The 15,565-nt window shown below is 39.7% G+C and overlaps 1 protein-coding gene across 1 annotated transcript in view; it reads left to right on the forward strand.

The window, feature by feature from the left end:
• Positions 1 to 12,089, forward strand: part of DOK6 (docking protein 6) — a 446,729-nt gene extending 434,640 nt beyond the window's left edge. The window contains exon 8 of the mRNA XM_002757321.7: positions 4,268 to 12,089. Within this exon, the coding sequence (XP_002757367.1) occupies positions 4,268 to 4,407 (140 nt within the window). The 3' untranslated portion in view covers positions 4,408 to 12,089. The remainder of the gene's footprint in view (positions 1 to 4,267) is intronic.
• The last annotated feature ends 3,476 nt before the right edge of the window (positions 12,090 to 15,565 follow it).

The raw sequence follows: 15,565 nt of genomic DNA on the forward strand, positions 1-15,565 counted from the left end.
TGACAGGATGAGACAGCAAGAAGGAGCTGAACTCACTTTTATAGCAAAGCCACTTCTGTGACGACCCACTTCTGTGGCAATGACATTAACCTATTCATGATGACAGAGCCCTCATGAAAAAATTACCTCTTATTAGGCCCCACTGCCCAATGCTGTTGCACTGAAAATTAAGTTCTCAACACATGTACTTTGAGGACAAATTTGAATCATAGCAAGAGGGACAGCATATTGAGATGGTGGAGAAAGCATAGCTGTTGAGGAAAACAATGCAAAAATATGACCCCTTTGGTGCAGAAAGAAGAAAATTAACATTTATTGCATACCTATCATACTAGGTGTCTTCCTAGATGTTGTTTCATTTCAATCTTCAAAATACCTTATTCTCCCCATGCAGAAAAAATGAGGCTCCAAAAGGCATGGAAGAACTCAAGTCTGTCTGTTTCAAAAGCCCATGCTAGTGGGGGAGTTTAGACACTTGCAGGGGAAGCTATTTGTGATTATTGAAGTGATGTGTACAGTTTTATAACATCTTCTTCTAAGCCCCATTGGCTTTCTTCTGTGACCCTCTATAGCACTGGCTGTAGGGACTCTTGATTTGATGTTTATTGTTGTCTGTCTCTGGCCGTCATTCAGAACAGGATTTGGACTCTGAAAGTCAGAGACCATACCTTCCATACTTTATCTTTCCTGTGGAGACTTGCATCGTTTTAATAGATTATTGTAAATAGTAATCGCATGATTGACTATTTACAACTAAGATTCTAGGATTTTAAAAACGGTGTTAATAGGCAAAGTGTATTTTGAAGTTTCAACTTAAGCTTCAGTTCTCACCCCACAAGTAATGTGAATTAAAGGTGCTTCAGCATTTGTTCTCTTTCAGATATGTCTAAAACTGTTTAAAAATAACAGGATAAAAGCAAGGCCAGGAGTGTTATCTTAATATTAGACTTTCAGCTCTCTTATGCTGGTTAAGTGCCAGTATCCCCAATTACAGAAACTATAAAACTATGAAATATTATCTAGAGTCAATGGTAAGATATACAATCATTAAACCTTTAGGTCCGGGCGCGGTGGCTCACGCCTGTAATCCCAGCACTTTGGGAGGCCGAGGCGGGTGGATCACGAGGTCAAGAGATCGAGACCATCCTGGCAACATGGTGAAACCCCGTCTCTACTAAAAATACAAAAAATTAGCTGGGCATGGTGGCGCATGCCTCTAATCCCAGCTACTCGGGAGGCTGAGGCAGGAGAATTGCCTGAACCCAGGAGGCGGAGGTTGCGCTGAGCCGAGATCGCGCCATTGCACTCCAGCCTGGGTAACAAGAGCGAAACTCCGTCTCAAAAAAAAAAAAAAAAAAAAAAAAAAAAAAACTTTAAAGTGCCTTTTCCCATATCCGCTTAGTGTATCATGAGAACTTTGTCATTTCATCATGCCAGAATGCCACCTCCTTAGGGAGGCCTTCACTGACCTCCCTAGTTACCGATCCTGCTTGGATACTCCCGTGGCATGGTGACAGCACACAGCATGTAATCCATTAATACTCAGAAGGCTCATATAAGCTAAGTGCCACTATTATCCAGAATTTTTAGATAGAGAAACTGAGAAACCCAGAGATGAAGTAATTCCCTTACGATGGGTTACAAGCTAGTAAGTAGCAGAGGCCACATATCTATCTGGTGTTCTAGCTCCAGAGATCCCACCTCTATCCTCTAACCACTCCCTTAAAATCTCCCCTAGCCGCTCCCCTAAAACCTCCCCCAGCTCCTCCCCTCTTCCCTGTAGCTCCCCTAACTCCTCCCCTAGTTACTTTCCTGACCGCTTCTTTCCCTAGCCCTTACCTTAGCTCCTCCCCTAGTCCCTGTAACTCCACCCCAAGTCTCACCCCTAGATTTTCCTAGATTTTCTCCTAACTCCTCCCCTAGCTCCACTCCTAGTCGCCCCCTAGCTCCACTCCTAATCTCTCCCTAACTCCTCCTCTAGCTCCTCCCCTGTCCTCCCTGCCCCGCCCCTAGTCTCTCCTTAGAGCCTCCCTAGTCTTTCCCTAACTCCTCCCCTAGCTTCTCCTCTAGCCTCCTCTCCTTAGTTCCTCCCCTAGTCTCTCCCTAACTCCTTCCCTAGCCCCTCCCCAACTCCTCTCTAGCCCCTCCTCTATCTCCTCCTTAGCCCCTCCCCTAACTCCTCCCCTAATCTCTCCCTAACTCCTTCCCTAGCCCCTCCCCAGCCTCTCCCCAACTCCTCTAGCCCCTCCTCTATCTCCTCCTTAGCCCCCTCCCCTAACTCCTCCCCTAGTCTCTCCCTAACTCCTTCCCTAGCCCCTCCCCAGCCTCGCCCCAACTCCTCTAGCCCCTCCTCTATCTCCTCCTTAGCCCCTCCCCTAACTCCTCCCCTAGTCTCTCCCTAACACCTCTCCTAGCTCCTCCCCAGCCCCTCCCCTAGTCTCTCCCCTAACTGCTCCCCTAGCACCTCCCCTGGTCCCACCCCTAACTCCTCTCCCAGCTTCTTTCCTAACCACTGCCTTAACCCATCCTTTAACTCTCTAACTCCTCCCCTTCTCAGCCCTGCTTCATTTTTCCTTCACCATATCATGAGGGTGCTGCGAGAAGGAAAATGCCCTCAGCTGAAGCTATTAAGAGAATTTGATGAGGCGAGGCGTCTGCTAAAGGAGCTGGGGGAACCGATAAGAAAATGCCAGCATGTGAAACAGCTGGAGGCATCACAACCCTCAGGCCTGCGGGCCGGGGTAGAGAGCGGGACAGGGCCCTGGGAGAGAGGGAAGGGAAGGGTTAGTAGGGCTTGCAGGTGCTGTGGGGCAGAAAGTTCCGGAAACTCAGCGCCAGCAGAGCCAGGGGCGTGGGGCAGGTGCCGGGGAGAAACCCCTGTTTTCTCTGATCCCCTCTTGGTGAGCCTGGAGCGCTTTCCTTCACGTGGACAGCAACAGAATCCAGGACATAGTGAATCTAAAATAATTTTTTTTAATGCAAGAATTTTCTCTGTTTTTTGACGTTTTAGTGGTTCCGCCATTAAGTGGTTAAGTGGTTCCGTTTTAATTAGCCTTTTATCACCCAGTTCATTTGAGTTTCCTCCCTGCCTCCCAAGCTTCCCGCACTGACAGAGTATTTTCCACGGCGCCAAACACACCTGGCAATAGAACAGGCTTAAAGTGATTGACATTGCCAAGGACAGAGCCACCTGAGGAGCCTGACACAGAGATAGATGATCGGTGCTCGGGGTTAACAGACTGTCTTCTCTGTGTTCCTCGCCCAAAAGATCAGATAACACACAAATCAGACTCAGCACAGCCCCTCCTTTGGGAAAAATAGAAACTCGGAAAGAGCGTGACTTACTACATCTATTTTTCTTCTCCCACTAAGCTCATCCATTAGATACAAATCATTCTCAAGTATGAAGAATAATTGCTGGCTTAAGAAGGATGGTGGGGGGACAAAGATGAGGAAACGATTGCAAGGTTCATCTGAAGCCTTCCTATGCATATTTTTCTCTGTACCTTGTTAGCATTCTGATACGTTTTGGGTAATCACTTCCGATTCTGGTCTGCGGTAGACTATTTCTCATGGCAGGGGTGCAGCTGAACAACCAGAAGCATAGACAGAAATTTCTTTAAACATATTTTATATGGATTTTAATTTTCAGGCCATTTTGGTAACCATTGGGCTTAATTGTTTGGGTTAACCATATCAGGAAGTGAGTTCAGTTACAGTGACTCACACACCCACTAGGATAAGTCAGAATCTCTACCTCTGTGTTTGTAAAAGCCTTTTCCTCATAATTGATGGTTACTGGTTAGGATAAAGCATGCTTGCCTGTTTCCAGAGATTTTAAGAAAGTGTGTAATTTGCTTTTGTATGCTGAAATTGAGCCTAAAGGAAAAGAAAGCAGCTTATAGGCTCTCCATCAAAAACAGCTTTTTCCGGGGAAAAGCTTTTCTGCTTTTATTTCAAAAGTTGAAGAATATTAGAAGTTTGACATTCCCTAGAAAATCTACCTAGCTCTCTAGCGTCCAGACTTTTTGGCAAAGTACTTTGGAGGAAATACTGAGATCTGAATACATTTAACTCATCAAGGATCAGGGCAACAAAATTGCTCAGTTTTTCCCAACTTACCTTGAGCTCCATATTGAAGATATGAAAGCTGCTGCCTTATTGTTTTTAAAAATAACTAGGTAGACAGACAGGTAGATAGATAGTCTTTATCCTTTTGTGCTTCTGAATCTGTTTCTTAGTAGAGGTCTCCTTTCTTCCTCTCTAGGTCATGGGTTTGGTGCGTCAAAGATGTCTCGTGCACAGACATTTCCCAGCTATGCCCCAGAACAGAGTGAAGAGGCCCAGCAGCCATTGTCGCGGTCCAGCAGCTACGGATTCAGCTACAGCTCTAGCCTCATCCAATGACACAGAGAGCCGCTGCTGACCAGAGAGACAGTCTGTCCTGAACCCGTCGGTGGGGTCATTGCACCCTCTGCCTCCTGGAAGACCAATTGCAGTAGAAATTGAAATGGGTCGGGTCTAGCCCCAGTCCCATTGGAAGGTTAAAAACTGGAGTTCTGCTTTCTTGATTCAGTGCTAAGTCCTTTATTTATTGAGTTTCTTTGGGGGAATCTATGTTTTACATAAATAGAATCCAAATCGTATGAAGTAATTTAAATAAACAAAATTCTTTGGGTCTGACAGTAGCAGAAACCTCAGCACTGAGAAAAGTTGCCCATGCTGGGGTATGCCTGGGTGGTGGGCACGTCTCACTGACCTCACAGCGCAGTCCTCCCATCTGAGCACAGGGTCTGTCCTTACACATAATGGTGACCCTCCACAAGCTCTTTGGCTTTTAAAGTTTTGACAGGGACACACCCAGTAAGCTCTACAAATGGTACCAGTTACCATAACTGCATATAAATAAACCCAGCGACAATTAAGAGAACATAAAATTCAGAACACACTATTAAGCAGGGCCCTGTAGCTCTACTCGTGTGTGTGTGTGTGTGTGTGTGTGTGTGTGTGTGTGTGCAGACAAATATGGATATTGCTATATCCATCTATATATAACAAGTATTTATCAAACATGTGCTGAGGGTGACAGATTATACTCACTTAAATTGTTGAAAACCAAAATTAAGATTGTTATGTTGATAGCTATTTTTAAAATAGTGCTGTAAAAAAAAGGCTTCTTATTAGCAAAAGTATATGTAATCCAGTCTGCTCCTATGACAAGGGCAATCAAAAATACGAAAAGGAGAACATTCAGAAGCAAAAGAAGCAGCCTAGCTGTCCTACACATCATGTCATGCACTGTCTTTCTGGTGTTTCCTTGTCATTGACAGTTTGCTCCCTTTGGCCATCCATCTGAGCTACGTGAGGTGGATTCCATGTGAACACTGATCAGTTTCCATTTAATCTCGAGAAAAAAAGAGAGGTTCTAAATGAAAAATTCCTTAAGAAAGAAAGAATGCACCTAAAAAGAACTCAGCTATTTTACAGTAAAGAGAAGAACAAAATGGGCACAGGTTTGTGGATATCAATATTTAAAATGTCATAGATGCTGTTCTCAGAAAACCGCTGGGGGCTTGTGATTTACTGTGTAATCAGAACTTGCAGGCTTTCTGTTTTCTTTTACTGGACACAGGTTGTCTGGGATTATAAGAAAAAAATGCATCAGATATAATTTTCATCATCCCTGACGCTGATTACAACCTGCAGTGTTTAAAGGGAAGTGATGATTTCCACGTGAACTGAGAGAGTTTCAGGTCAACAAAGATATATTTGCCCTTAATTTTGGACTTAACTAAGTAAAATTAACAATTATCCTGCCTGAATCATCTGATTCCTTGTGCCTAAGATGATTATCTCTCAAATACTCTAGGGTGGGTTTAAAGAACAGTGAGCCCAGGTCATACAAGATGAAAACTCAGTTTTTTTGTTCTTCATAGAAAAAATTTTTAAACTATCAAAATTAGTCTGTTGAAAAGGTACCATTTTTGCTGATCTCTGGCGAATTGTCTTTTCATCCCTATCTGTAGCTTGAGTGCAGACTGACAATTCATCTCAGTGAATTACCACCAAATAAAAGTGGTTCTGATCTCTCCTAGATAAATGTGCGCTTACAGCAACTATCTAGGCTCGCCAAATCACTCCACTAGGTATGAAAACCCCATCAAGATACTAATCATAAGAGTTAATGTGGCTGCAAAAAATAATTATCCTAAGCTTTCAGGGATAAAAAGAAAATTACCCAAGTTCTCTGCACTGTGAATTTTGCTGACACAGCAGAGGAGCAGATGACTGCTTCCTACAACTGTACAGCCTTCCTTGAAATCACAGCTATTGGGGTTAAACACTTCTGAATTTCTTTAGCACATGGCATTTACTTTTGAAATGCCTTTAGCCAGATACTCCAGAGCAACTCCCAGCTGAGACCACTTGAGCACAGTTCCTAGTGGGGCCACATTCAGAGCGAGCCTCTCGCCAGCTCACTCAGTCGAGCTGTTGCTTAGACACCACAAGTTTCTACAAGGGACTTATGGGGAACGGCCCTCAGGGGTCCTGGTTCACATCTCAGCTTTATCCATGTGCTGGAAGCACAAACAGCGAGTCCAGGGAGGGATTCTGCTAATTAGATGAGTCTGCTCTTGTGTCTATTTCTTAGGGGACAAATATCTGCATGTAATTGCTTCATTCCATTTGGTTCTGATCATTACCAATGAATATACCTGAAGGAGCACCAAAGATCAGGCGTAACGTTGGGCCAGTTCATTCTGAAAATAATGTCGTACAAAGAGTGTGTGAGAGAGAAATCTCTTTCCCAAGTTTTTGACCAGATCGCATCACCACGAGAATAATGTTATAATCTCTCTCATGGCATATGTTTGGGGCTTTATTCTACATACTCCTCCAAGTACACACACAGTTGTAGCTGAGTCAAGACTGCTAAATGAACAGATAGGAGAATTTATATTAACGTAATAAACTTGACATGAGACAGTGTTCATTGTAATAAAAATGGCAAACAGATAAATCTTCTACCAAAGCCAGAGATGGAAAGTCACTGTACCAGTCACCTGGAACTTGGTAGAATCAGTTTCACTGGAGCAACCAGAAGGGTCATGGGTATGTATGCCACTCGCTTGAGCTCGTAGGTTTTTGACTGGGAATGCCTCTGCACTTTGTAAGTCATTTCTCCCTTTAAAAATTGTATTCTATCTTTAATATATGTGTCTTTTTCAATGTGAGGGAAGAATTACTATGAACCAAAGATACCTTATGGCTCCTTCTGAAAGTGACTTAGTTTGAATTCCATTCAGATTTGTACAGATAAACAGATGGTCACCGTTTCTGCATCAGGTTGGAAGAGACCAATGATAAAGGAACAACGTAAGGAATAATAGTTCTGAAAACAGACAAAGCCTAGAGGAGGTATCCATTTCACTGAAAGATTACATGAAGGAACTTATTTATTATGTCCCCAAATTTTTCTTCTGAGAGCATTAATTAATGTACACATGACTGACACATGACATTACACTTAAAATGCAGAAAAGTACAAAACAACCTCGATCCAATAGTTTCCTATTCTGGGGAGTGAGGGTGGAGGCGGAAAAGAAAACACATCTTTCACTTATTGAACAAACAGTACACACTCAGAGCTAATTTATTTATGCAGGTTGCAAATACATATGAATCAATAGGGTCTGGCCACTGCCACAATTTGAAATAAATAAAATAAGAAAAATATATATTAGGGAAGATGCTGTTGAGAAAGCATGTGAAATTGAGTGAAACATACTTATTAAAAGTAAACCTCACCTTTTTCACCAACTAGTAACTAGAGAACTAGTCCTAGTATCTTGTTTAATTCTTCTCTGTTTTCATTGGGAAATTATATTTGAAAATCTTTCATCACCTATAAAATGGTGAACCTCTTATAGCTTCTATTCAGTATGGAGACAGTGGACTGATAAATAACTTTACATTGTTAGTCGTAATTTCTACAGATCCAGTTTATCACATGTAGTATCTTTATTGTAAATATTAAAAACACATCATAAAAATTGATGTGTGCCCCTCAATGTTTGGCTAGTATCTCAGAAAACTTTGTAAAAAAAAAAAAAAGAAGCATGGGGACCCTACTCCCTAGATTATTTGAGTCATTTACTCAAATCGGCCATTAGTGCTACAGTGAAAACAAGCTAAGGAAATGATGTTCTTATAAAAAACTGTATTCCAGTTTTAACTATTATAGCACAGCACAATAAATGGGCAGTATACATCTAGTGGGACTGAGATATAGGGCTTTAACAATTTGTGTTTTATTTTAAAATATTATACTGAAGACTTCACAGAGTGAAAATCACTCTAATCCTGTGATATGAACATGTCTATAAACACCTTGCAATTTCAAATTACTTCAGTCATTAACTATATGATCTCCCAAACACAGCCTTCTCAAAATAAGATATGCCACTGGATATGCATTAATAGCCAACAATGGATGATATGCCACACAAATTTACCTTATGAAATTTATGGAGTGTGTATTTGTAGACTATGAAATTTATGAAGTGCAGTTTCCCATGGAACGGAGAGAGAGGGAGGATGGCAGCTAGTCTTGAAGGCAACAATTTAAGTTAAATGAAAAAGAATACAATGAAATGTCCAGAGTAACACTTGCTCTCTACCTTTCTAACATTCTAACCTGAGGCCTGTCATGGACTTGGCCTTCTTCCTGTTGCTTCATACTAAGTATGCAATTTACAGAGGACATCTGTGGCATTATGTCTTAAGGTCACTACAGGAAGACACTACATTCCCAACAAAGATGCGTCTTTCAGCTTAGCAAAAAATGTTTAACACAAAAGCATGTAACCAAGTCCCCACCGTAAAATGTGTCTTCAGGAATATGAGAATCATTCTTATATAGCCAGCCTCATTTGAATTTCATGATGAACATATATTATTGATGAGACTGGTGGACAGGGCTGGGTCTGTGAGATGAAATCAACACTCTCATGTGTGCATCCTTTATAAACATCTTTGAAAGATTGCCCATATTTTCTCTGTAGACCTGCCACAAATCCCTTCTTTCTTGCTCAAGAATGTGAATCTTGTAGCATTTGTGCAATTATGCCAGCAGAGATGGCACTAAAGAGTTTATAGACTCTTATGGGATTGGGGCACATTGTCCACGCAGGTGGAATGCTAGCTAGATCTCAGAGCACTCTTAAAGGTCATGTAGAATAAAAGTCCCACTTTCTGTTTTCCGCAGGAGAAAACTGAAACCCATGGATGCTGCAATTTGTTTAAAGGCAAAGAAAGAGCCAAGAATCATTTCTCGTAGTTCCAGGCTCCTAATCCAGGAATGTTTTCTTGGCTCCATGACGTCTCCCAGTTTGACATAGTGGGAGCTGAGAAATGCCACATGGCCTTGAAATAAATAAACCCCTTGTAGAGTTAAGTGTTTTCCCAGATTTTCAGATGCCTGTACTCTTGCTGAACTCATCACCAACTATATCAGTAGAGATGCACCATGGGGCAATTCCTAGATTTCTGGTAGGTCATGAATGATTGGTATAAGCTTTGTTTACTCATAGAGTGTCATCCGGTTCTTTGAAATTCAATCTTAGTTATCCTAAAGTGGTGGTCAAACTAAAAAAAAGTCAAGTAGGTGTTTGTGTTTTGTAGTCCTACTAACTGATCATAATCACATTGTAATCGTGATTATAAATTTTAGAATCGTCACTTCCTAGCACTTTATGGTGCCATTATTCATGGCATTTGTCACAACTTTGTTGGATGACTGATAACATCAGGGCTACATTCTTTCATGTAAGCCTCAAGAAGCTTCCAGTATCAACAAAAATTGGAGAAATGACTTTTTTTACATGACAATACCTTATACATCAAGTTTTTCCTTATAAACTTCAGTGGACAATGATTTAAATTAACTGAAGTTTAGATAAATAAATATGTTAGAATTACTAAATAATATGAAAACCACATTTTACTTGTAATTTTCAGACACTTTCATCCTACCTTAATATTTTTCACATCTTGTAAATATTAATGTTTGAAGGAGAAAAACTACATTTGTAGTAGAAATATTTCCTCTAACAATTCTGTTTAACTAGTAAGATTTTTTTTAAGTGATCTTCTATGCCTGTTTCCCTAGTCTGAACTACACATTCCAGTTGTCAGAAGAATGAATGGATTTAAATTTTCTAATCATTTTTTTGGGCCCATGTTAGCAGTTGAAACAATTAAGCTCCTCACTCTTTCCTGCTTTTAGGATGATTTTAGACTGTGAGCATAAAAATCAACCCTTTCTGTCAGCACAGAATTGAACATCTAAAGGAGTAAGGTCTACACCCTCAACCTATAGCTGTGCTAATGCTGGGATGGAATCATTCATTCCCTCAGGAGACCCACAGCCTCAAGAGTTGCTTATTGTCAGGTGTCCGATATTCAGAAACCCAGAGTCAGGCCAAGAAAGAAACTGAGATAATGATTTAATTTTTTTAAGTCACTGCAGGATTTCTCTCAAAGAAAACATCTTAAAATGGTTGAGAAAGTAGTTCCAGATCATTAACTATTTTACAGAAGGACTGAAAGCCAGGGAAAATGAAGAACAAAATGATAGTAGTATCTTGATATTAAATATCCATCAGAAATTAACAAAATATAAGTCAATATGAAATAATAATTTAAAATCAAATTCAGATTCACATGTATAGTGCATAGTTCAAGAAATAATGCTTACTCTTGTAAAAAAAAAAAAAAACCTATATATACATATGTATGTATCAGTGGGTAGAGTGGGGGAGCTCCAACTTTGTTGTGAAAACCTGTAACAGAGTATGATTCTTTCCAGTTATAAGATACAGTATTGCTTTAGTTCCAGCAGGCAGTGCATAAATGACATCAACCACTCAGGCTGCTCCCTGACATAAAAGCCAGTTCCATTTTTACTGCAGATGACAGGAGACTTTCCAACACCTGCAGAGGCCCCTCCACCCCAACCTTAGTGCATGCGCACACACACGCACACACACACATACACACACACATTTTTGGCTTTTGACCCACTCTGTCTGTTCCACTGATGTTACCTTTTCTTTAATAGGTCCACACAGAATTACCCCATCCTGCGAAATCCTTATCCCTATGAATCTCTAAAATGTATTAAATTATGTGTTATATATTTGCTTTATTTAATTAATTTATATCTACTTTGTGAAGTCTTATACTGTATATTATAAAGGGATGTCATTTGTAGTTGGTTCAATCTAATGTTTATGATCATTTTGATAAGAAATAACTTTGGACATTAGGCCCTTGTTAAGAAATAAAACGCCCATTATAAAGTTGCTTCTGTTGGAAAATACATGATTTGGCAGCCTTCATTTTTAGTAACAATCTATCCTAGATAAATGATAATTTGGGGACATCTGTACTTAAAAATTAGTTGAACTATGTTTTGGGATGAGATGCAAAGCAACAGCTGTCCCTGGAACTGAAATGTGAATTTCTGGCAGAACAGAAAATATTATAATAATGAGGCAATAATAAAATTAGGAAATTAAATTATTTTTAAATCTGTCCGTGTGATTTTTCCCCTTGGTAAAAATACATGAAATACATAATTGAAGAATTACCTTCTTCTGAAGTCATAGTTTTTACCTTAACCATCAATAAATAAACCTAATCTATTGTTACCAATGTCTTATTCATAATTCTAAAAAATTGCAAATGATATCGCTATGAAGTTGTGCAATATTAAAACTTGCTCCATCGCTTAAAGGCAAAGCAGTTCAAAAATACTACTTTACATCACAACTTGCATGATCGAGCTTTTGAACAACTACACTGATGGTTTTATCCACAAGTTATTTAATAATGCTAACACTGTAATATTACTTGGTTTTCTTATATTTTTGTTATATGATGAAATGTAACTATGTAATTAAACAAAATTCTGACAATCATATTCTGCTAATGTTTAAAATGTTACTTATTCCTTCACTTACTAGCTTGCTATTTTGAAAATAAAGTGAAAGAAGGTCCTTTATTAAATGTAAGGTTACCAATAATTTATTATGTATTTCCAATGTTTTCCTAACCCTATCTTTAAATATAATTGACTTTTTATTAGGTTGACCCTGGTTTGAAGGAATTATAAAATATTAATACTGAAAATGACACTAGAGATTAACACTTTTGTTTTCTAGTAAAATGATATCCAGGCCGGGTACCGGTGGCTCACGCCTGTAATCCCAACACTTCCAGAGGACAAGGCGGGTGGATAACTTGAGGTCAGTAGTTCAAGACCAGCCTGCTGAACATAATGAAAACCCATCTCTACTAAAAATGCAAAAATTACCTGGGCATGGTGGCAGGTGCCTGAAATCCCAGCTACTCAGGGCGCTGAGGCACAAGAATCGCTTGAACCTGGGAGGTGGATGCTGCAGTGAGCCGAGATCACGCCACTGCACTCCAGCCTGGGCAACAGAGTGAGACTCGGTCTCAAAAAAAAAAAAAAAAAAAAAAAATATCCAGAGAGCTTAAGTGGCTTGCAAAATGCTGCACAGCTAGACAATGGCTTTTCCTCCAGTACTCTGCTCACTCTCTAGTAGCCAAAAACAAAATTGAAAATGAACATTATTTGGTAGACAAAGATTTAACTGCAAAAGTAAAATGCATGTAGCTATGACTATCAATGGCTTCTTTTATTTTTTATCCCATGATTAAGTAGCCTTTGTCACTCAGATTTAGACCTGTCTAGAAATACATTTACAGAATCTGTTTTTCAAACTTAACCTTTAAATACTTGCTGGGCATTTCCTATGGGTTACTAGATTAGTTTGTTAGAAGCATTTTTCCTTTTAGGGAATAATGCTTTTAAAGAGAGTGTGAAACTCTGATAAAATCAGAGAAATTAAACTGGGTGAGAGAAAAGTGATCAAGCAGTCAGTAGTGTTAAAATGCCCTTCAATGGTAAGTCTGGCCAAAGTCAGGAATTGAAGAAAGCAATGAAAAAATGTACCAGACCTTTCCATTTGCTCAGGAGTGGCGATGATGATGAAAACACCCATTCTTTGTCAATACTGAATGAAATACAGCTTATTCTGAATATGAATTTTCAGTGATACTTTTCCATAACAAATTGGTGGTATGAACTTGATCAATTTTCTTTCCCTTTTTGTCACTATTAAAATCATGGAGACGATATTTACTTGGGAAAGTGTCTAGAAAGAATGTAAAGGTTTATGTAAGCTTAGAGCTAACATCAAAGAAGGTATTTAATAAATATATGTCACAAGGCACAGCCCAACAGCCATTATGCTGCTATTTTTGTAATGTACAAAGAACACCAACTACTTTTACTTCCAGTTCAGTCAAGAAATATAATATAAAAAGATTTATCTAATTTTAGCATCCATATGGTGAATAATTAAAATAAGTGAGTAAAAGCTAGATAGAATATCTAAACATTCATGGAAATATGAATTATACAAATATGTAGGTAGGTCATTAGCCTGCTGATTTCATGTGATCTCAAAGGCCAGTCAATCACTACTTATTGAGTGCTTGCTATCTCTAAAACATGAGTAGAGGACAAGCAATATCTCCTGATCTTTGTTCTTGCTTCCTTTTAATTCCTTTTGCTATGCATCAATGTCAGTATGGAGCTGTGACTTTATGGCTTTATGGAGGAGACATGAAAATGGATAGAAATATGGAAGCGAGGAAGGCAAGAGAGACCATCCATCCTCACTAGCTCCCTGAATTCCTTCTCCTCTTTCTCTCCCCCCTTCCACCACCCCATCCCACCCCACAAATTATTAGGCTGCATTTTCTTTCCCCCCCCCAACCCTTCCCGAGACGGAGTTTCGCTCTTGTTACCCAGGCTGGAGTGCAATGGCGTGATCTCGGCTCACCACAACCTCTGCCTCCCGGGTTCAGGCAATTCTCCTGCCTCAGCCTCCTGAGTAGCTGGAACTACAGGCACGCGCCACCATGCCCAGCTAATTTTTTGTATGTTTAGTAGAGATGGGGTTTCACCATGCTGACCAGGATGGTCTCGATCTTTTGACCTCGTGATCCACCCGCCTCGGCCTCCCAAAGTGCTGGGATTACAGGCTTGAGCCACCGCGCCCAGCCGGCTGCATTTTCAATCACATAAAATTATTAGGCACACAGTCTAATATAACTCCAAAATTGTCTCTTATTATTTGAATTGTATAAATGTTTTAAAGCCTCGTTGAAAAAAATGTATTAGATACCATAATCTAAAATAACTTCAAGTTTATCTGTTGATATTTCAGTTCTATACATTTTTAAAACCTCATTTTAAAAAATCCTCTATTTTTTCCTCTCTTGACACAAACTTGCATATAAGACAAATATACACTCATTGTCACTTTTTTTTTTTTGAGATGGAGACTTCCTTTGTCTCCCAGGCTGGAGTGCAGTGGCACCATCTCGGCTCACTGCAACCTCCACCTCCCAGGTTCAAGCTATTCTCCTACCTCAGCCTCCTGAGTAGCTAGGACTACAGGTGCATGCCACCATGCCCAGCTAATTTTTTTGTATTTTTAGTAGAAACAAGGTTTCACCATGTTGTCCAGGCTGGTCTCAAACTCCTGACCTCAAGTGATCTCACCTCGGCCTCCCAAAGTGCCAGGATTACAGGCATAAGCCACCGTGCCCGGCCTCATTGTCACTTTCTATTCATGTGTGAATTACAGAGATCAGTTCTAAATATTCAATACTCTCCAAATATTTGCAAACTTTGGTTATAAGGAAGCCAAAGGGGGAAAATGCTATTTAGAAATTCAATTTTAAAAGCATGAGTAGAATCTTCTAATTACTGGGAATTCAAAAGTAGGTAAGATTTGGTCCCTTCTGTAAGATTTGACTGACCATCTGGAGAAGACGTGTGTACCTCTAGCCATGAGTTAGGTATACTCAGTCTAATCCTGCTTAATGACTGTCCCTTGAGTACCATTTGACTTAAGAAATTACTCTTTTGTTGCAATATCTATTAAAAGTTATAGATAACCTGCTGTTTTTAGGTAACCTGCTGTTTCTGAGGCTTACAGTTTTTAACAAATCTAAGTAAATTTCAAAGACCCAAACACAGAGATGGAAATTCATGCTCCCCCCACCCAAAATAAATTATTAAGACCATTACCCAGAAATACCCATTTTACTCACTGTAACTAGCCACTTCATTCTCATCAGAATAATCTAAAGAAAAATGTTACAAGAAACAGATTTAAAATATTCTACTCAGCTCTTCTCTCCTCTCCTCCCTCTCATTCTTCGTATCTGACCCTTTTTCTCAATAGTGAAAATGAATAGCATTCTAAATTCTGAAATGCACGGATCATCAAATCTGACTAGGAAATGTAACTAAAATGGAATTGGTGTAAGTTTAGAATTTCTAAGTGGGATGAGTTGGCATTTAAGGGGAGATAATGCACTTTTAAGACTGCACAATTAGACTGATTTGGGGTGACAATTGATACCTCCAGTGAAATCAACATTATGTATTGTACAAAAT

This window comes from Callithrix jacchus, chromosome 13 (genome assembly GCF_049354715.1).
Source record: "Callithrix jacchus isolate 240 chromosome 13, calJac240_pri, whole genome shotgun sequence".
Lineage (NCBI taxonomy): Eukaryota > Metazoa > Chordata > Mammalia > Primates > Cebidae > Callithrix > Callithrix jacchus.